Consider the following 23,700-nt stretch of genomic DNA (forward strand, 5'->3'; position numbering starts at 1 on the left):
ATTCTATATGCACCCAAGGTATACATTAATGACCTAATAAAACATGTCTCGTCACATTTAAATGCTATTTAATAGTACCCAATATACCAAATTTTAGAATCACCTACACTATTAAGTTGCTTATTATTATAACCAGCAGGCCAGTAGTTCCCATGAAAAAGGCTATAAAATATTAGAAGCATAAAGCAATGCTATATAAAATAAATTAATTTGGATTTTTTGGAGGCTTAAACAATCAGTTAATAGCTTTAATTTTTTAAGAGAATGAAGTTCAATCAAGGAATATATTAATTATAGTATCTTTAAACTATCATAGTAGAGAAAGTAATACATAAAGATTATAGTGCTAGTTACAAAATGAGAAATTAAGAAGCAATTTAGACTTTTTAAAAGCAAGCATCCTAAGCTTATCATTTATATGATGCCTTGACACAATAACCTTTTCCTGGCAATAGGAAGCATTAAAAAACAAAACAAAACAAACAAACAAAAAAACCCCAAACACTTGGAAATAAATGTAAGAAAATTTAAAGAATATAATTTTCAATTACTGCCTTGCTAATAAGTTGAATAAAAATTACATTCTTTAAATTTTGCTAATAAGTTAGCGAGTTAGTTATCTGAATATACAACACCAAAAATACTAAAAATGTTATTTTCTGATACAGTGGGGAAAAAAAGGACTCAAAAGGATAAAGGTTGAATGACTGCCCCCCCCTTTTTTTTTTTACCATCAAGGACTCCTTTCCATTATTTTCCTCTACCTTTCATGGACTCCATCTGAAACACTTCTATTAATGAAACCTCATCTATTTATAACTCATTTCCCCAATAAATTAAATTCCCAGAGTTTCTGATCAGAATGGAATAACCTATGTTACCACAATGCATTCAGAAAATTGTAGCCAAAAGCAAAGAAACTTGGCATTTAAGTTACTCTCTGTAGTTTTAATAAGTGTACATTTACACTGCTAGGATTTTGAATTTTTGAAAACAGCATATCATTCCCCTCCCCTGCTAGCTTGCTGGGATCCAGGATTGGAACTCACTAGACTAAAATATCTTCAAAGACCCCTCTCTGTCCAATAAGCTATGAACCTAAAAAATTTAAATACTGTGATAACTAGCTCTATAATACTACTTTTAAAAATGAAATGTCGCGAACATCTAGAAACTTGGCAAGATGTACAATTACAAACCATGCAGAGTAGAGTTGAAGGGAATTCAAGTGTCTGGCGCTAAGATCAAAACATTAGTCATTCTCAAAAATCAAGAAGTAGCTTAGGTTATTGACAGGGTAAGCCAAGAAGATCCTTAAATTGTATTCTAACATCCCAAATAAGAATTTCAAGTATTCATTAATTTAGATGAGAAAATTAACTATTCTTAATTAACTGTCATTCTAATCATTTGAAAGGTAATACGGTTAAAAATGTCATGGGGAAAACCCCAGCAAGTTTCAAGTTTTTTAGGCAGAATAGTTTCACACCCATCACAAATTACTGAGTCAATTTCATTATCAAATGCTTTCTAACTTCATAAACTATTTTAAATGATTTATTCTTGTTATTATATGCATTTTGGCATCAAAACAGTACTTACATTAATTGTGTCATGAATAGGCTAAAAATATTTCTAAGTACTTTACCTTGAGGAAACTATTGAAGGGGAGGTGTTTCTAGTACCTTTAGGAGCAAGCCTCTAAACAGTATTCTAAGAACAGAGGGTAGAAGCAACAGCTAAAAATAACCTGTAGGCCTGAAGAGCCATTCTTTCATTCCACCAACAAATGAGTAGCTGTTAAGAGTAAATGGGGGTGGATGGGGCTAACATGAAACTATAAGAACTGAGCCTTAGGTATCATTTTGAAGACCGTTAAAGAACAATTGGAAGCAAAGAGAAAGCACCAATTATTTATGAATAAGCAAATGTACCCCAAGTTATACTGATTCAGCAATTACATAGTATTCTCATAGTAGCCTAGAAGAAAAAAGCTCTTGGTTTACTAGAAACCAAAGAAATGAGGAGATTTCAAGTTCCTATTTACACTGAGGGTCACAAGAGGAAGAAGATGACACAAGTGTAATCAGGCAAGTTTCCTTCCTTATTCTAACAGTGCCCTGCTATGAGAAACTTGTTCCTATATGGTTCAGCCGACTGAATCAGATTCTACCCATCTGGCCAATCAGAGTGAATCCCTCTAATCACAGACTAGTTCATGGATGGGTAAGTGACCCAAGGCTGCCCCTCCCTAGGACTTTTTTGTTCTGTGTATATGGAAGGGAGAAGGGACAGAATGATAGGCTCCAAGCACAGTTTCGAACCATAGGATCTGGGCATGTCAAACTGAGATCAATAGTTCCTAACCTCCTTCAGTGTGGGCAAATGAGTCAATCTGAGATACTGATAGGACAAACATTCAAGAGGAAGTACATGAAGACAGTCTTTCTGTTCACTACCTCCAACACCTTACACTTTTTAGAAGAGGCAAAACATTTGTAAGTTAGGACTCCACATAGAATAAAGGCATTTGTCAGCAAAATTATCTGGAAGAATAATAATGATTACACTTGAAAAGTTGGCCCTTTAGACCCTTTTCTAAATATTCCACATTTGAATTCTGTATAGTGACTCAATACTACTTTTATTTTTTTGAGTCACTACTACTTTAGAATCAAAAATAAAATAGGTTTACATGCTTTTTTGATTACAACACAAACTGGCAGAGACCTAGTTAGTGTAACACCATGTGTATAAAATAAAGAACAGGTTACTCAAAATCCAAGTGTTTTATTTGCAATAGATGCTATTTATCAAACATCAAATATAGTTTAAATTTGTTTTCCCATGGTCTTTTTCATGGCCTACAAGTATAAAATAACAGTATTTTTCTAGATGACCAATCCAGGTCCTTCTCTCGAAGCATAAATATGCTCTTGTTAACTACATATGAAAAAGAAGGGTGCCCTAGGTACCAGTCTATGTACCAAAAGAAGTACCAAATATTACAGTAATCTAAGCAGTTAAGAGATGATATTGTAAGCCATCAACCTTAGTAATCCTTGTCAAGTGGAAGTCATACTTCATGCTATTACTAGCAACAAAAAAGGAAAATCAATTGATTTGCTATATTTTATAGAGTTAATGAAGTAATTTATATATTCAATGAAACAGGTGGCATCTAAGAATGGAAAATAACAAAAGTCTAAAATCTCCATGTCTTACCAGTGATGTTGATAATTCAGTAACATGCTTTTTTTCAAGAATTCTAACTTTTGTTTGTCTTCAGCTTTCTCTGTATGGTATGTTTTCGTACAGACAAGCTTGCAGGTCTCCTCCTTATTAAATGTAAACTGTATTAAAATAAAGTGAAAAGCAAATTACAAAATATCTAGGTCCTTCACACCTATGCCATGAGTAAAAATACTAGTCTTGTGAAATTACTTCAATGCACTAATACTGATAATATTTTTTAAATTTCTCATTGCTCAATCACATTTAAATTTTAATCTTACCGTTTCTCTAAAAATTTAAATCAATTTTTCTTTTGATAAGTAATAGTTTTTATTTTTATTTTTGGTTATTTCAATCCACCCACCTTTTAAATGTAACTGAATCCTAGAAGGGGAAAAAAACTACATGCAGAACAAAATGGAACATCAGTCTTTCTAGTAATAAGCAGACAAGTTTCTATGTCCATATAGTCATTTGATGGATATTTGTTAAGTGCCCCCTTGTGCCAGGTAAGAGAGATTCAGCAGTAACAGACCATGATGATACAAGAAAAAGTCAGACTTGGATGTCTAAAAATCAGGGTAAACATGATTCTTTTTACTCACATTTGAAAAGGCTGTGAATTTTCAGGATCTTATTTAATAATAAAATTGAAACAAATAGTAACTGATAATTTAAAAGTTAAAAAACTAAGGATTCCTCCAATTTTGGAGTCTAGGACTTATTTCATGTGTGTAAAAATAATGGTATTCATAATATAAGTTTACTTTATCAGGATCCATTTATGGCTTCATTTTAAAAATGTATTTCCTAGTTTTCTAAAGGCTATAATTTACTTTATAAACTAACTATAGTCCATAATTGTATACCATTCAATACACTCAAACTTTATTACAGGTGGTTAAAAAAAACTTGCATATGTTTCACTTTTAAGTAGTCCATTGTTTTGTACATTATTAAAACACCTAAGCAGGTTTCTGTGCATCAGCTGAGAAACAAATGCTTCAAGTGTAGCCCACTGCTGCCACCTGTCAGCCAAGAGTTTAGTTTTGGTGCATTGCTACTTCTGTAAATGTAGCAATGTCTGTACAATTATTTAATATTCTTAACCTTATATGCATCTTGTAGGTACCTTTTTAAAGAGAGGAAAATGAAAAAAAAGTACACATACTAAGGAATCAGAGGGATAGGTGTCAAATTTAAATTAAGCAGAGATAGACATTACTAGTTATATGGAAAGTGGCAAATCAATCCAATGCTTACTGGGTTTAGGCAAGTCAACTGTGTGTTCAATTGTGAAGGAAAATAGCAAAACTAGAGAGGATGTTTAACATAATAATAAACATTTATTAACTCATGTAATCCTCCCAACTTTGAGGTAGTCTCCTTCGCTGAATCTTCATCTTGTGACCTAGTAACACCAAGTGCCCCAAGGCTCAATCCTTGGAATCCTTCTCTTCATTATCTATACCCACTCCCCCTTGAGGATTTCATCAATTCCTGGCTTTAAATACCATTTACACACTAATGATGATTCTCAAAGGTATAGATCTAGCCTGAACCCCTCCTCCAAATTCCAGACACATATATTCAAGTGTTTATTTCACATCCTTAATTAGATGCCTAATTTCCCATTCCCCCCAAACCTGCTCTTCCCAGGGACTGTCCCATTCTAGAAAACAGAAAGTTCACACCCCACATCCCACATCCTATCCCTCAGCAAATCCTGTTGCGCTTACCCCACCTTCAAAATGTAACCAGTTTCTGAGATTCTGACCACTTCACAACACCTACCTGTCTACCCCATGGTCTGAGCTACTCTCAGGTCATACATATCTCAATGATTTTGAGATCCTCCTAACTGGTCTCCCCTCTTCTCTCCTTGCTCTCTCTCCCATGGTCCAGCCCTAGTTAGTGATCCTATCAAAATCTAAGCCTACTCAAAACCCTTCAGTTCTAACCATCTTGCTCAGATATACAGGCCAAAGTCTTTACAGTGGCCTATGAGTTACTATGTGATTTGGTCCCACTGCTTCTTTGCCCTCATTTCCTGCTATTCTCTATCTTGCTCATTTGCTCAAGTCACACCAACTTTTTTCTGTACCTTGAGCACACCAGGCAAGCTGACACCTTAAGACCATTGCATTTGCTGCTTTCTTCACAGAGAACATTTTCCCAGATATTCACATGGCTCACTCCCTTACTTGCTTCAGGTCTTTTGCTCAAATATCACCTCACAAGACTTTCACTGGCCCATTTAAAATTGCCAATTCTCCATCCACCTTCCCTGATTTATTTTTTGATAGTTTTTCCATCAGCAACTGATACACTATATATTTTAGTAATTCATTCTGTTTCCTTCTCCTCATCAGAATATAAGACCCATGAAGGCAGAGATTTTTGTCTCTGGTCTCTGCTGTATGCCACACCTACCACAATGCCTGGCACAAACATGTTAACTGAGTAAATGAATGAATATGATTGGTTAGATTTGGGACTGAATGTGGCTCCAGCTTCACATAACACACACAACCTGGCACTGCTGTTTTTCTGACCTCAACAGAATTCATAAATAAAAGATAGCAAAGCAGCTTTGGGGTTTTGTTTTGTTTCTGGTTGTTACTGCAGATCTAAAATAAGGAAAAATTCAGTGAAAATAAAGGACAAAGAATCAATACTGAAAAATATGGGTCTGGGCACCTGGGTGGCTCAGTTGGTTAAACGACTGCCTTCGGCTCAGGTCATGATCCTGGAGTCCTGGGATCGAGTCCCACATTGAGCAGGGAGCCTGCTTCTCCCTCTGACCCTCTCCCCTCTCATGCTGTTTCTCACTCTCTCTAATAAATAAAATCTTTAAAAAAAAATGGGTCAATACATTTATGGTTGGCTTGGACAAATCTAATCTCTCAGCCCCATATTTTTCTTTTTTTTTTTAAATTTTTTTAAAGATTTTATTTATTTATTTGAGAGAGAGAGAGACACAGTGAGAGAGGGAACACAAGCAAGGGGAGTGTGAGAGGGAGAAACAGGCTTCCCGTGGAGCAGGGAGCCTGATGTGGGGCTCAATCCCAGGACCTGGGATCATGACCTGAGCCGAAGGCAGACGCTTAACGACTGAGCCACCCAGGTGCCCCTCAGCCCCATATTTCTGTTTACCTATGCCTTGGTCTTAAGAAATGCCTGCTCTGTCACTTTAAGATTGGGACTTAAAGATTTAATCTTGATCCTAAAAAATTCTAGGAAACTCATAGAAAATGTGAGAGGCACATCTTTCTTCATTTTGAAGCATTCCTGTTCTCCTATTTTACCCCAACTCCTGATTCACAATTAAATCTGCAAAGCAGTAGGCCTAAAAGAAGGGTCCTTTGTATAAGCAAGGCTGTCTTTCCCTGTAAATAAATATACCCTGGATGGAAGCCTACCATGGAATAATTTGCCTTTAAATTCTACCCCAAAGGGACAAAACTTCTCCAGGGTTTTGAATATTTTATTGGCCTTCCCTCTGTTTATCTGCTATGGGCTGTCTACTGCAAGAAACTCCTGCTGTCCCTTCAAGTTCACTGAAGATGTTATTGATACTCTTCTCTTCCATCATTTCTCAAGGCGAAGGCATCACTGAACAGAATGATGGGGCTGAGACACCACAGGAATATCTTAAGTTGATTGTATAATTTAATAAATCTGCTTGAAAATCACCCTCTCCAATAAAAGCAATGTAATAACTTCCAAAGTAATCTTTCAAAATATCACATCAGGGAGTGATACACAATTAAGATGAGAGGTAATTAATATGTTTGCCCTGTTTAGTAACACCCATGTCTATACACTGAGTGCATTTTCTCCCCAATAACTTCATCCCATATGCCTTCAAATCGGTCTTTGAAAATTAAAAAAAAAATTAAAGTTTTTATTTATTTGAGTGAGAGCGCGAGAGAGAAAGTGAGCGAGAGAGAGTGAGAGAGCACAAGCAGGGTGAGGGGCAGAGAGAGAAGCAGACTCCCTGCAGGGAGCCCAATGTGGGATCATGACCTAAGCCCAAGGCAAATGCTTAACCGAATGAGCCACCCAGGCACCCCTGTCTTTGAAAAAAATTTTAAATTACTGGTATCATTAGGGTAGAAAATTTTAAATTGCAGTATTTTAAGAGGACTTATGGTTGAAAACTGTAAACTTGTACAATTATGTGGATTAAACTAGCAAACTCTGTGTCTTTTCCCCAGTGCTTCACAGTGCAGTACAGTGCTAAAGGGACTAAGATGGGTAGTGGGACCACTTTAGGTGTGCGGATTTGCTGGACAGATGCTCAGTGCAATGAAGTGCCAAGAAAAATAGATGGCAGTGTTTAGTGAGAAAGCAGAGAAGGCAGCTAACCATAGGGTCTAAGTCATAGAAGACAAGGATGAGACTCTGCAGGAAGAATTAGGCTGGGTAATAAAATTTGGGAGTCAAGTTACAGCGATTGAAACAAATGTGTTCGTGCAGACAGATGCCCAAAGTAGAGAGTTAAGGGAAAAATGCACAGTGCAGAATAATATGTTAAACCATAAACAAGTAAATCTAATTTTATTTACATGTGCTTGTAAGTGCATGGAAAATTTCAGGAAAGATTAACAAAAAACTGTGATGTGAAACTGGGGGAAAGATAGTCCTGCTTTTCACTTTATATTATTCCTTACCATTTAAGTTTTTATATGGCAGTACACTATTATTATAAACAAGTTTAATTTTTGTAAAAGAGAGTGAGTATTATTCTTTGTGTAGCAGGAGAGCAGATATAAAATGAACAGGGGTAGACCTGTAACCCTGAAACAAATAATACATTATATGTTAATAAAAAAAAAAATGAACAGGAGACCGTGCAACGTGGAAGGAAAACAGGCTTAAGTGTTAAGAGATTTAAAAGGTAGAATAATTCTGGGTGATGATGAAGTACATGTATTGAAGAGAATCATATTGTGCTGAATTTGGTTTAACTGATGTCCTAAAAATGTACTGAGAACATTCCAAACATACTTTCAATGGTCAAAAGAGAAAGGTTAGCTTTCCCAAAACTCAATGGGGGAGCCCAAGTAGTGCTGTATTTGCTAAGAGGCAATATGTATAATATGTATGAATACTGTTCCCAAAGCGGGGGGAAGGAAATGAGGAGCTGCTGGGGCCACTTTTCATGACTGAAGGCTGGGTTTCTGGTCCCTCTGAAGGTGAGGTAGGGGGTTGGAGTATTATCCTTATCATTTATAATACTGGTATATGAATGTGTGTTAAGACAAACTTATCCATGACATAACATGAGGAGAGGGATCCTTCCAAACTATGAGTTTAAAAAATTATTTCCAGAGGTAAAAGAAAAAAGAAAGAAAGAAGAAAAAGGAATGAAAGAAAGAGAAAGAAGCAACTGAATAACTTCTATATAACACTGAATACAAACCTTATATGGTGAAGGTTCAATTCTTTCCCCGAATAATACCTGACCAAGATTTTCAGATGGGCGTTTTCCTTCTGATGCTTGGCAAAAATCAAACCTGGGGGGGGGAGGGGGAAGAGTATTTAAGCTTTTACACATAAAAGGAAACAATGAAATATCAAACTCCTAGCCAATCTAGAGGGCAGATTAAGTACTGATCATTCCAGTAGCTCTAGTCAAAGAATAAGAAAGTTACACTCCAAGTCCCATGTACATTTCCCCTGCCAAAAAACCAAAACATCAGAAAATTAGGCCTGAGAATACTTTGATGTCTTACTATCTTTTTGAAGATGTAAATTATAGAATTTAAAAAACTGACATTATTTTTGTTCATTCCAATGATAAAATTATTTACATCCTTATTTTTCAAGTGAATTTTGCTAACTTATCTCCTTTTGTTGTAACTTCCTAATCCAAAGTTTTACATAATAATGACATTTCAGGAAGATGTGTCAAAGTTCCCTGGGTTTCTGCCTCATCTTGATACACTGGCCAACACATCCCAACATTAGAAGCATGGCAAGACAGACCCTAGAGAACATGAACTTGTGGAGAAGCCATCAAGTCAGTTGCAAGCCTCTCTGTAATTCCCTTGTATTATTAACCAGATTTTAATAAAGTTTTCTTTAAACATCACAGCTAAATTTCAGCTTTGCTACAGAAGATTAAAGAACAGTTCCACGTTCATTCTGGGATGATATGAGAGTACGACGGCTACAGATGAGATGACTAAGAGAAAGATGAATCTCAGGTAATAAACTGGGGCTGCGAAATGATCAAATGAAGACTTTCCATGTACTGGATGTAAGAGATCACCGAGTTTTCCCAGGAATAACCACAAAGAATAAGGAGATACATTTATTTCACAAAACAAAAGAAACAAAAACTAGAGCATTTAAGTCTCTAATAGTTACAGAAATGATGGTCCATGAATTCATGAATGTTATACTCTCTTCTTATACATATTTAGGCATATGGATTCTTATAGGACAGTCTTACTTTTTGGTGTGTGCTTTTCTCTACAGAAAACACATTTTCTTTTAAAACTTATAGATACCACAGAAACTTACAAGCCAATTAAAATTTAAGAACTATGCTTTATACTTAATATGGTATATAGTGGTCAAATGAATAAAGCAAATTTATGCAGCATATTTCATATCAAAAAATGAAAACAAACAAACGTTCATAGACAAAGAATTAGTCATATACGACTCTATACAATCTCTACAAAGAAATAATACACAGGGGCACCTGGCTGGCTCAGTTGATAGAGCATGAGACTCTTGATCTCTCCTCAGGGTCATGAGTTCAAGCCCCACAATGGGTGATAGCTTACTTTAAAAAAAAAAAAAAAAAAGAGGGGCACCTGGGTGGCACAGTTGGTTAAGCGTCTGACTCTTGGTTTTGGCTTAGGTCATGGTCTCAGGGTTGTGGGATCAAGCCCCGTGTCAGGCTCCACACTCAGCACAAAGTCTGCTTGGGATTCTCTCTCCCTTTCCCTCTGCCCCTCCCGCTCATGCTCATGCTCTCTCTAAAAGAAATAAATAAATCTTAAAAAAAAAAGAGAAAGAAAAAAGAATAAACTGCTACAAAAAAGACTAAGGTAACTGTAGCTGTGTATTAACATGGAAAGATGCCCACAATAGACCTAGTGAGAAAAAGGTGCAAAACCACTTTTTGTTTAAAACAAAAATGTATAGATGTGGTTAGGTACATTAAAATATGTGGAGGATCAGAAAACAATTGTTTCTGGGGATTATGTGGGATATAAGAATTTTGTTTAAAACTCTTTTTTATTTGATGGGTTTTTTTTTATTTTTTTATTTTTTTTATTATGTGGGGTTTTTTATAATTAAAAAATTTAAAGAAAACACAATGCCTTTTTGTCCACTCAGATAAAAAAGGAAATCCATTGTTTCAGTTGGTGCTTCTACTGTATTGAAAAAAGATCATGTTTCATTTTAACTACCTTGGAAATAAAGGATACCCCTTAAAAAATGTTTCCAGGCCTTGCACATGTTTAAAATACATATGAGGGGCGCCTGGGTGGCTCAGTCGTTAAGCGTCTGCTTTCGGCTCAGGTCATGATCTCAGGGTCCTGGGATCGAGCCCCACATCGGGATCCCTGCTCAGCAGGGAGCCTGCTTCTCCATCTCCCACTCCCCCTGCTTGTGTTCCCTCTCTTGCTGTATCTCTCTCTGTCAAATAAATAAATAAAATCTTTAAAAAATAAATAAATAAATAAAATAAAATACATATGAATTCATCCAAAACTGTGAAGAAAGTATTTAAAAGTATAAAATTCTGATGAGTCAATACAATTTTATAAAAACCAAGTTGAAAAACTTACGCCGTATATTCATAAGGAAGAACAGATTCCACTGAATCAAGCCTGTTCACGAATAGTTCTATTTCAGCCTGAAAATGAAGAAACACAGAATTAGAATATAAACAAATAGAGATCAAAACTTAAGTCATGCTTAGAACTGAAAAAGAATTTGACATGTTTGAAATGTAGAATTTTATGATATTTAAACATTTCTCCTATACAAAATCCATTCACTGAGTAGACTTATATGCAATTAAATTACAACAAAATATTTTTAAGAGTTGCAAATACCCCCAATAATTTTTTTTAAGATTTACTTATTTGAGAGAGAAAGAGAGAGAGAGGAGGTGAGTGTGTGTGAGTGGGGGAGGGGCAGAAGGAGAGAATCTTCAAGCAGACTCTTCACTGAGTGCGGAGCCCCATGCAGGGATCAATCTCACAACCCATGAGATCATTATCTGAGCTGAAACCAAGATTCAGAAGCTTAACTGACTGAGCCACCCAGGGGCCACTCCTTTCCCCTCCAATATTTATTTATTCATTTATTTACTCATTTATTGAGAGAGCAAAAGAGAAAGAAGTGTATGAGGATTAAATGAGTTAACATTTATAAAGAACTTCAGTGACTAAAACAAAAAGTGCTATATATTTGTTAAATGAATAAAAACAAATGAATTTAATGATATTCAGAATAGGGAATGCCTAAACTACACTGCTCATCTGCTAAAATAAATGCTCACCCAATATTCCTGATATACAGTGTAAGATAAGAACCAGCCTCTATATACAGTAATGAGAACAGTATCATGTGCAATCCCTAAAATTGTAAGCAAATGAAATTGCTCAACGGCAACACTGCCTCAAACACATACAAAAAATTAAACTGTCTCCGCGCATAAGCTATTCTTTGTCATTAGTCATTTTAGCTAAAAAGATAACGAGACATGACATTTACGCATTACAGAATGCCTGAATAATTAACACAAATATAAGTAACTGCTGTGAAGGCAAAATTCCCAGTTGATGGCTTACTCTGCCAAAATAATTTTCACTAATTATAAGGGGTCAGCACTGCTATGAGGACACTTCAGAATCTAAACACCCTATTTAATATATCTTCATGAAGACTGAAAGGTTTCTAAAAAGCTAATCCAGTTCACATCTCTAGATTTCTTTCTAGGAAGGAATACAGCTATTATATTCTATGGAACTTTCTAGGTTTTAAGTTTCAAAAATCTGTAAGAGCCACATTTCCACCACAGAAGTTAAATCCCCTGTGCCACAATTAAGCCCATTCCTTACTCTCTCAACCTTGTTCAGTATAAAGTGATCAAGAACAAAGACTTTGAAGCTAGGTTGCCTGAGTTTAAATCCTGACTATGACATTTACTAGCTGTGTGATCTTGGGTAAGTTTCTTCACTCAGTTTTTTTCCTTTGTAGGATGGAATAATAACCCTTGCTTTGAATGGTTTTGAGAAGATTCAAGAGCAGTGCTTGGTACAAAGTACTAAGTATTTACCATTATGCGACAATGTCCAATAGAACTTTAAGCAATGATGGACATATTTTTTTTTTTAAAGATTTTATTTATTTACGTGACAGAGAGAGACACAGCTAGAGTGGGAACACAGCAGGGGGAGTGGGAGAGGGAGAAGCAGGTTTCCCTCTGAGCAGGGAGCCCAATGCGGGGCTCGATCCTGACCTGAGCCGAAGGCAGACGCTTAATGACTGAGCCACCCAGGCGCCCCAATGATGAACATATTCTCATGTGCACTGTCAAATACACATGTGGCCATCTGTCACTTAAAATGTGGTTAGAGCTAGGGGCGCCTGGGTGACTTAGTCAGTTGAGCGACGGCCTCTTGATTTCGGCTCAAGTCATGATCTCAGGGTCCTGGGGATGGAGCCCTGAGCTGGGCTCTGCACTCAGCGGGGAGTCTGCTTCTCCCTCTCTCTCTGCCTATTCCCCCACACATTTTGCCTCTCTCTCTCCTTTAATATCTAATTCCCATTAAATTTACCATATCTGTCAATTATTCCTAATCTGGTGAAGTAGCTTCACATTCTACTCATAATAAAGGTGTGAGTAAACATATGTTTTAGCCTTGCTTTGTGATTTATAAGGATGTCTATATTAGGGGCTGCCCACAAATTTTTCCAAAATAACAAACTCCAAAGAACAATTCTTCTTATAAATCTTTCACCTAAAAACAAAATTAATTTTTACACACAACACATAAACAAGTAGGGAACACAAATTCAGTCTAGAGGCAGCATAGTACCAGATTGCTCAGTTCATTTCAAATCCTAAATTTACTCTTAATAAATATGTGCTTTTGGTCAAGTAGTAATTTTGAATGTGACAAATGTATGAGGTGATAATAAAACAGATAAGAATATAGAAGCTGGTCCATAGTTGGTACACAATAACTATAAGGTAAATGATTAAATAAACATTGCTACTATTACTATTTCAGAGAAAACAGACATTCCTGAATCTGAATATTTATCAGCATAAGGATAACCTTGAGCCCCCCCCCCCCGCCCCGTCCCATAAAAGGACACTAAGGCAACAGCCTTCTGATCTACTGTTTATGCCAATTCATTACTCTTTTCTTAGCTATTAGTCTAGGGAAGGGGGAAGATGATAATTATCAAGTACAATTCTCATAATAACCTTATGAGCTAGGGATTACTTGCTCTACTTTAAGACAAGGAAGTAAGTTCAAAAGCTGGACTGCTAACTCAAAAAAAAGTGAGGAAACTCAAGTGCCACGACCATCACTTCTAATTTCTGCTGCTCTCAGTCCTCTACTTCTCTTCCTTCTTGTCTCTTCTGACGCTTTTCCACACTCACTTTTACAAGAAAGTTAGTCTATCACAAATGTGATCACTAAGTTATGGATTTTTTTCTATTATTCAGTGGACTAATCAAAACACGCCTTGGATATCCCATGCATCCTGGCTATTTCTGTAGCACTTTCATTCTTCCTTTCAATTGTGAGAATCTGAAAATTTAAGAATTATTGTCTCACAAAATGCTAAGAAATGCAAATTACATTTAATGAAATCTTTAACAGAGAATAGAGCAATTTACAACATATTTGTAAAGATGCTACATTTATAATACTCTATATTTTAAATATCAAATCTTATACTGAAACAAGGAAATTTCAATAATATTTTAAGAATGAGATCCTTGTAGGAACACCTGAGTGGCTCAATCGGTTAAGCTTCTGACTCTTGGTTTCAGCTCACTCAGGTCATGATCTCAGGGTTGTGAGATCGAGCCCAGCATCGGGCTCCATGCTGGGCACAGAGCCTGCTTGAGATTTTCTCTCCCTCTCCCTCTGCACCCCCCACCTGCTTGCGCACATGCTCTTTCTCAAAAATAATAAATACATAAATAAATAAAACTGCTTTAATGAACAAAATCCTTGTAATATGGCAGTAGAGAAAAATGTTAAAAATTGGAAGGAGATGAGACTGCTAGTGAGTTCATGTGGTTTCACGAACGGCAAAAGTATGCTACACACATCATGACATTCACCCCTAAAAATATAAACACACACACGTGTAAAACAAATAGGAAAAATATAATCAACTGTTGGCTCTAGAGGTCTAGATGGATATACAGGTGATCATTATACTATTCTGTCAACTTTTTTGAATTTTGAAGACTGTCACAATTAAAAGTTGGAAAAAGAAAAGGCTTTAAAGTTGAGAGTAGACTTTATTCTTCCTATGAAGCAACAAAAGCCAAATCAGAGCAGTAAGAAATAAAGACAAAAGAGTAAAATTTAGCATGGAAAGCTGTTCTAGACTAGGAAAGATGACTTCAAAATAAGTATTAAATAAGAGGAAACAGAATAGGCAATGTACATGAAAACTGAAGAATATTCCCAAGAACAAAAGATCCTGAACAACCATGAGAAAGTCATTCACTTGACACATTTATTTAGTGGCCACAATACTAGACATCATGAGTGATATAATAATACAAAAGACATGAACACTTGCCTTTGAAGAATTTCTAATCCAGGTGAAGAGACAAAACAGACATTCAAGAAAGTAAAAGAAAAAAATGACAAAGCTATTTATAAGTTCTTGGGGTAGTTACTGAAACCCAAGGGATTGATTGACTGATATCATTAAAATAGCAATATGCTACGAAAGGACAGTATTTGGTTAATTTTATGGTCACTTTCCACTCTAAATATCTTTATTTCCCATCCAAAAGTTAATTAAGTGCATCTCCTTCTGGAAATTTGCCTTAAATAGAGTCAGCCAACTCTAAAATATCTCTGACATAACCAGAAAGAGCTTTAAAGGTTACTTACTTCACATTCCTGCTTTCAAAGTATCCCAAACTGAGTTATTACAAGCATGGAAAGTTGTGACAACATTAAACTTTTTAAGGAAGTTACAGATAAATCCTAAAGCAAGACTTAGACAAAGGAAGACTAATTAAATCCCACCCTAAGAAATTTTTTATGGAAATGGTTTATTTAATTTAGAGTGCTATGGCCTCCCTTCTAAATCCTTCTCCTCCCAAATGTACAATTTTTTTCTGGTCCTAACGAACCCGTTCTACATCTGATCCCAGCTTCGGTCACAACTACACTTTGTTTTATTGCTTTAAGCCATGTGTGCCATGCCACAGGGCTGCATTTTTTTTTCCTATTTCCTTGTTCCTTTGGTTTTGCTTTTATTCCACTTTACCTTCCATCACATCGGTCCCAACCCCATCTACAACTGGTTTTCAAGGTAGAAAGAAATATTCTGAGAAGAAATGTGATTCTGAACAAGAATCAAAGCAAGTGACTAGTCACAAAAAGCTCTGAGATACCAAGGCACAGCCACAGAAAAGGAAAACTATGGACAAATGCTTAATATTGGAGGAGTCCACTGCAGGAAAAATTTTGAAGAAAGGAAATCTTAACTCAGACCCAATAAAACAATCCCAATGGAAATGCTGGAACACATAAATGGATGCTCATGAACTTTGAGTTATCTGACCAGCAATGCCCAGAAGCTGATCTCCTAGATACTAAGGTTCTTCCTTCTATCCCCATCTCACTGAAAAATAGAATTTCAACTTTAGATTGTATCAAATAAAAGAATAAATACAAAATCTGACTACTTAAAAATTGGTCACACAGGTTAAAACTGCATCAATTGAGGAAGTCAAGGATAATTAGCAGCCAGGGATCTCCAGGGCGAGGCAGAAGAGGTAGAGAGTATTCAGCATGGAAGAAACAGCAGTACCCCAACGTGGTGTGAAGAGCTCAACCTTCAGAATCAGAAACTCTAGGAGCTGCATCTTTGCTTCACCACTTACTAGGTATATACATTTGAGAGAGTTAATCTTATTCAGCTTCAGTTTCCCCATTTACAAATCACAGGATTGTTCTGAGGATTAACTAAGGCATCCACAAAGTACACAAACTGCAGTCTTTATCGTTGTTATTATTAGCATAGGTGAGAAATAGGTTTGAAAATTGAGAATAAGAGCAAAGAAAATATATTTCACAAGTTTCCTCCAAAGCCTTTCATCAATACTTAGTTAATTTTAATGGCAACAGAGAAAGACCTTGTAACTTTGTAGAGCACATTTAAAGTAGCTACAATTAACTACAACACTTACTGAGAGGACACTGATGAAAAAAGTGCAAGGAAGAGTAAGTAAGAGCTTCAAGAACCGGGCTCTAAGGTCCACAGAGCACAGACCAGCTTCTAGAATTTATGTGTGTGGGGTGGGGGGTACAAAGCACATGTCTGTGGCTTTGTTTCAGATGTTCAAAAATACACCTTTCGAAGGGCTTCCCTTTGTGGAGAGCCAAAAGCAGCAGGACAGTATTTTATCCATATCGACCTTGCTTGCTTTCCCAATCATAGCTCTCAGATCCACTATAATGAACAATCTCAGTTTTACAATAATTTTATTCAAAAAATTTAATTTCTGAACGCAAACTTTCTAAGCTCCACGTACTTTTTCCACAGAAAAGAAAAACAGCTGTTGGAATGCGAATTTATCATAATCAAAGTCATTCCACGCCAAATTTCATATTTGAAACATTATCAAGTAACCCACATACACTGATTAGTTTCCAGAAGCTAAGAATCAATCTCTTATTCCAGAGAAAACTCTGATAATGTGAAACTAAATACCAATAAATAAATATTTATCAATTTTATCAATAAGTTCAAATGTAATTGTATTTTTTAAGATATTTTAAAATCTTCAAACTATATCTACGGTCAAATTAAAACAAGTAAAATACACAGTATGTCTGTTCAAAGCAACATTTAGAACGGCTTTTTTCAATTTTACTTATTCCATATTTAGAGGCAACTGCTCCCAAAATAACAGACACACAATTTATTAAACATTTCTAAACATAACTACCAAGAAAGAACATTTAAAAGTCTAATTCTGGTAAAACTGTCACTATAACAGATGACGTGATACTATACCTAAAACCTTAGGGACTCCACCAAAAAACTATCATAAGTAATAAATGAATTCAGTAAAGTTGCAGGACACAATATACAGAAATCTGTCACGGTTCTATTCACTAATGAAGTAGCAGAAAGGGAAATTAAGAAAACAATGCCATTTACAATTACCCCCAACAGAATAAAATACCTAGAAATAACCTTAACAAAGCACATGAAAGACCTGTACTCTGAAAACTATAGAGCACTGATAAAAGAAACTGAAGATGACACAAATGGAAAGATATATCATGCTCATGGACTAGAAAAATATTGTTAACATGTTGTATGTAAGTGTTGAATCACTAATTTGTACACCTGAAACTAATAGTACACTGTATGTTAACTAGCTGGAATTTGAATAAAAATTTAAAAGAAAATTAAAAAAAAAAGAAAAATATTGTTAAAATGTCCATACTACCTAAAGCAATCTATAGATTCAATGTAATCCCTGTCAAAATACCAGTAGTATTTTTCACAGAACTAGAACAAATAAACCTAAAATTCATATGGAACCACAAAAGACCCTGAATAGCCAAAGTAATCTGGAGAAGAACAAAGCTAAAGGATTCAGCAATCTCAGATTTCAAGACATACTACGAAGCTACAGTAATCAAAACAGTATGATCCTGGCACAAAAACACACAGATCAATGCAACAGGATAAAGACCCCAGAAATAAACCCACACTTACATGGTCAATTAATCTATGACAAAGGAGGCAGGAATTTACAACAGGGAAAAGACAGTCTCTTCAATAAGTGGTGCTTGGAAGACTGGACCACTTTCTTATACCATACACAAAAAGAAACTCAAAATAGATTAAAGATCTAAATGTGAGACCTGAAATCACAAAACTAGAAGAAAACATAGGCAGTAATCTCTTTGACATCAGCCTTAGCAACATATTTACAGATATGTTTCCCTAGGCAAGGGAAACAAAAGCAAAAATAAACTGTTGGGACTACACCGAACTACAAAACTTTTGCACAGCAAAGGAAACCATCAACAAAATGAAAAGAAAACCTACTGAGTGGGAGAAGATATATCCAATAAAAGATATATCTGTTAATATCCAAAATATTATATAAAGACCTTGTAGGGCACCCGTGTGGCTCAGTCAGTTAAGCGTCGCCTTCGGCTCAGGTCATGATCCCAGGGTCCTGGGATCGAGCCTCGCATCAAGCTCCCTGCTCAGCCGGGAGTGTACTTCTCCCTCTGTCCTCCCCTCTCCTCCTGGCTCGTGCTCACTCTCTCTTTCTCTCTCTCAAAAATAAATAAATAAAATCTTTTAAAAAGAAAAAAGGACCTTGTACAATGTAATACTAAAAAACAAAATAACCTAATTAAAAAATGGGCAAATGACCTGAATAGACATTTTTCCAAAGACATCCATATGGCCAACTGACACATGAAAAGATGCTCAACATCACTCACCATCAGGGAAATGCAATCAAAACCACAATGAGATATCACCTCACACCTGTCAGAATGGCTAAAATCAAGAAGACAAGAAACAAGGTTGGCAAGGATGTGGAGAAAAAGGAACCCTTGTGCACTGTTGGTGGGAATATAAACTGCTGCAGCCACCGTGGAACACAGGATGGAGGTTCCTCAAAATATTAAAAATAGAAACACCATACAATCCAGTAATTCCACTACTGGGCATTTACCCAAAGAAAACGAAAATGCTACTGTGAAAATATATATGCACGCTATGTTTATTGCAGCATTTTTTATAACAGCCAAGATATGGAAGCAACCTAAGCGTCCACTGATAAAGAAAATGTGGTATACACACAGAGAAATATTACTCAGCCATAAAAAAGAGTAAGATCTTGCCATTTGCAACATTATAGACAACTTACATGGTCTGATACTAAGTGAAATAAGTCAGACAAAGACAAATACTGTATGATTTCATTCATATGTGTAATCTAAAAAGCAAAACAAAGGAATAAACAACAACAAAAAAAGCAGAAACAGATCCATAAATACAAAGAACATACTGGTGGTAGCCAGAGGGGAAAAGGAGGTGGTGTTGGGCAAAATGGATGAAGGGGAGTGGAAGAGACAGGCTTCCAGTTATGGAATGAATAAGTTGCAGGGATGAAAGGTACAGCACAGGGAATATAATCAATGGTACTGTAATAGTGTTGTATGAGAGTGTAGAGCTGTCCAATTACTACGGTGCACACCTAAAACTTATGTAACTGTGTCAACAACAATTTTTAAAAAAGTATGATTCTGATTGTTTCCTTTTTATTAAAAAATTGTTAAACCTTCATTTAAACATTTTTTTTTTAAACACCAAGGGGTATATTTGGTCATTTTTCCTTACTGGACAGGAAAGAAATTCTTAATCTTTCATCTAAGAACACAATCTATACATCAAACAGTAAAAAAGTGGCAGATGTTCCGGAGAGTTTAATTGATGGTCTGAATTCATGTTGACAAGCCAACAATTAATTGAAAGTTAAATGCAGCAACAGTATGCGGCTCACTAATCAGCTATTCGCCATCAGAATGCCACTCAGCACACTGAAGACCAATCTAAAGCTAAACAGCATGCAGCAGCTAACTGAAATGATCAAAACTTTTACAAGGAAGACTAGAACTGCACATTTTACTCTGTGAAGCTCTATTAACTTCTGATCAGGGTTTTGTTCTATTTATTGCAGTCAACACGTTGTCCCTTGGTTTTAAGGAAGTAAAATGAATTCTAGAGGAAAAGAACACCACAGTTCAATCCTTTTATTACTATGGTTTCAAAAACTAACACAAGACCAATAAAAGAAAAAAATTAAAAGAGAAACCTTAATAGCAATGAAAGTAATACACCGTTAATGTTTTCCATACCATCACACTGCTACTAAGATAAATAAAAATTATAAAATATTCTGGAGACATAGGGAATCATTTAGCTAAAGGCATTATAAATCAAATCTATCTTTTTTGAAAGAAACCTGGCAGTATTAAATAGAACTACAAAATTGCTTCTTGCCTTTGACCTAGTAATTTTATATTTGGGAATATGTAATTCCTGCTAAATATATTCTAGCAAAGTTATTTATAACAGAAAAAAACTGGGACCCATCGCAATGCCCTATTGGCAAGAAATGGTTAAACAAACCACAGTACAGTAATAGGATAAAATACTATATGGCCAATAAAAACCAGTAAGAATGTGCACTATGTTGATATTCAAATGTATGTACATGTAGTGACAGTAAGTTAAAAAAAAAAAAAAGGAATCCACAGAACACAGTCACAGTATTTATGAAGGCTAATAAAGATCATAAATCAGAAGTTATAGCAATATAAACAGAATTTTGTGTTCATTGGACTCCTATTTCTCTGCCAGTAATTTGAACATAAAATAATTTTGGGAGGAGAAAATGACCAAATCCTCAGGGTTCTTTTGATTGTCTCAATAATATACATAGTGAGCCAAATGCAAGACACTGTACATGCAATGACTACACTACAAAAATTACACATGCTGAAGATATTCTTGTTTCATCTCTATACTTATGTTTTATAATATCACAACTAATAATATTGTGCTTTTTCGCTAACAAATGCAAAACACTTTTCAAGGGGAAGAGATAATAAGCAAATATGATCATCCCTACCTTACAGATGGAAAAACTGATGTAAACAGTATCAGTGTCCTACCCAATTCATCCAACTCCTGATTTCCCATGCTAACAGCATCTTCTGGAAATAATTTTTCCCACTCACAATATTTTACTTTTCATTATTTATTTTAAAAATAATTCCCTTCAGCTTTTCTGAAGAGTATATACATGACTGTCCTCCTTAAGTATGAAATATGAGGAAAAAATCAATACCCTGATGGAAGTAACGAAAATTTGAACTATTTACTGTTTTTCTCCTCTGAGAGGCAACAAGAAGATATATTAAAGTTTACTTCAAATTTTCAATCCTAGTTAGTCAAATGTAGGAAAAAACTGCTAAAGGTCCATCTTTCTGCTCTTCTAACAACTGTTTCCACTGACTGTGACAGCAGCTGGTAACAAAGATGAAATCCAAACATTTCAGAAAAAAAAAGTTTTGCCTTGCCTGTTTTATCCCTATAGCTTTGAAAATTAAAAATCCCAAAGTCGTCCCCCAAATTAACAAAAGTTAACTTAAAAGTAGCTACTTAAAGGCCCTGTTGAGAAACCAAATATCATCTTAGAGGCAGACCACCTGTAAATTTCACTCTTAATTCATTTTCTAAAGTCCATCTCAAATGTCACTTTTTCTGCAGCTTTCCGCTAAAGACACCAATCCACAGATGTTTCCTCATTTGTGTTTTAAAGCACTTTGGACATACATCTTTTATAACATATCAGATTTCAATAATCGGTTCATAAGCTTATGTCCTTTACTTTGAAGTCCCTAGAAGACAGGGATACATTTTTTGTCTCTAAGGCGCGAGGATCACAATAGAGGACTGCCGTTAAATTTAAATTTAAAGACCAAACACTGGGTTTTAAAGGTTACTAAAATATTTAACAGTAAAACCAGTGTGCTTTCAAGACTAGCTCTCTCTTCCACTTGCAAGCACATACATTCTTTCAGTCATAACTCTCATAGAGTGAAAGCTTCTTGCACTGCAGGGTATGAAAGTTAAACTATTCAAGTAGTAACTGTTGACTTGAGTAAACCTTAAAGATCTTTAGACATTTTTAGAGATCCAAGATTTTAAAAACGAACTGTAAAATGCTATGGAAAATTTAATATCTTATTTAATGCCCTAAAATAAGCTTGAAATTCATTGCTACAGTAAAGCTAGCAGTAATAAAATAAACACCAGCTTTTAAAAATAAAATCAAACTTAGTAAATAAACCTATTTATAGACCGTAAAAGTTTGCCGAACGATTACTTGAATTGTTAAAATTATTAATGGTTTCAAAGAGATGCTCATGCCCCAATGGTAGGTGTTAGCAACTTAAAAATAATTGTTATGTGCACCGTGATGCTCTACACCGAATAACCTAAAGTCAAGTTACCTATGCCTCTTCACTAGCAGTTAGTTTACCTTGAATGTAAAGATCGTAAGAGATCAAAGTTTTCAAAATTTGCCCTAGGAAGAAAACGCGTTTCTCCTGTCATCTGCTCCTTTTAAGTGTTTAAAACACTCTCAGAGAAAACTAACTGGTGGGATCTTATAAATTTTTTGCATGTTAAAAAAATTTTTTTAACTTAAAAGGTAGAAATTAACGGTCTCAACCATTACAGCAACTTTTTATTAATGCAGTTTATTTGGTTCTGGGTGTTATAATTCACAAATAAGCAACAAACTGCTAAGCGTGAAGTTAATATACCAATGTCCTAGAAAGAAACAAGCTCTCAAAACCAACAACGAGTTCCAAGAAAGGAGAGTAAGACGGGAAGCAATGAAATAAAAAGTATTTGGAAGACCTGGCGTCCACTTCTTGGCGTGCGTGACACAGGGCTGTGAGCGAACACTCACCCGTGGAATGCTTGTTGACCTGCATGCACCCAACTCCAACAGAGCGCCATACATAGAGTCCCTCCCTGTTTCCTGGCAAAATGAATACAGCTGCTCGTGCTACCTGGACCTCTAGACGGGAGGCGAGCCTGAGGCCCACAGAGTCCCGCAGAATTTACCCCCAAAGGCCGTTCCAGAACCTCCGCTCTACGGCCGGGCCGAACCCAAACACTTCTTGGGACACTGGATCCATCCCGGCTACGCCCCCTTCCCCTTCCCTTCGGACCTCAGCTCCCTGAGTAAGGGGAGGCTCCCCGTCGGTCAGAGCACTCAAGGTTCGCCAGGCCTCACCCACCTTACACTCGTCACTCTTTTTTTCTTCTTCGCAGAAGTTGACGGGCGCCAGGCCGGGCAGGTAGAAGGCGGCGCCCGGGCGCGGGCCTGGGGCCGCCTCCAGCAGGAGCAGCACCAGCAGCAGCGGCCCCGGCCACCGAGGTTGAGACAACGCCGGCAGCCTCGCGCTCATGACGGCTGTTTCGGGGAAAGGACAGCCGAGCCGAGGGGGTGAAGAGGGAAGGAGGGACGGGAAGCCCTGGACACGACCACAAGACCGCGGGAGCTGAGCAAGGACCGCTCCACAACGGACAGTTCCGGTTGCGCTAGTAGACACCGCGGGTCCCGCAACAGAAACCGAACCGAAGCTCCAC

General features: G+C 36.4%; 1 protein-coding gene across 1 annotated transcript in view; it reads right to left on the reverse strand.

Annotated features, from left to right (window-relative positions):
• The window catches only part of TM9SF2 (transmembrane 9 superfamily member 2), a 58,082-nt gene extending 34,382 nt beyond the window's left edge, over positions 1-23,700 (reverse strand). Inside the window, exons 1-4 of the mRNA XM_025874644.2 lie at positions 23,349-23,700; positions 11,052-11,119; positions 8,663-8,756; positions 3,226-3,353 (exon numbers count right to left, since the gene is read on the reverse strand). Coding sequence (XP_025730429.1) covers positions 3,226-3,353; positions 8,663-8,756; positions 11,052-11,119; positions 23,349-23,519 — 461 coding nt within the window. The 5' untranslated portion in view covers positions 23,520-23,700. The remainder of the gene's footprint in view (positions 1-3,225; positions 3,354-8,662; positions 8,757-11,051; positions 11,120-23,348) is intronic.

This window comes from Callorhinus ursinus, unplaced genomic scaffold (genome assembly GCF_003265705.2).
Source record: "Callorhinus ursinus isolate GAN/ISIS: 27379988/994484 unplaced genomic scaffold, GSC_fseal_2.0 scaffold7, whole genome shotgun sequence".
Lineage (NCBI taxonomy): Eukaryota > Metazoa > Chordata > Mammalia > Carnivora > Otariidae > Callorhinus > Callorhinus ursinus.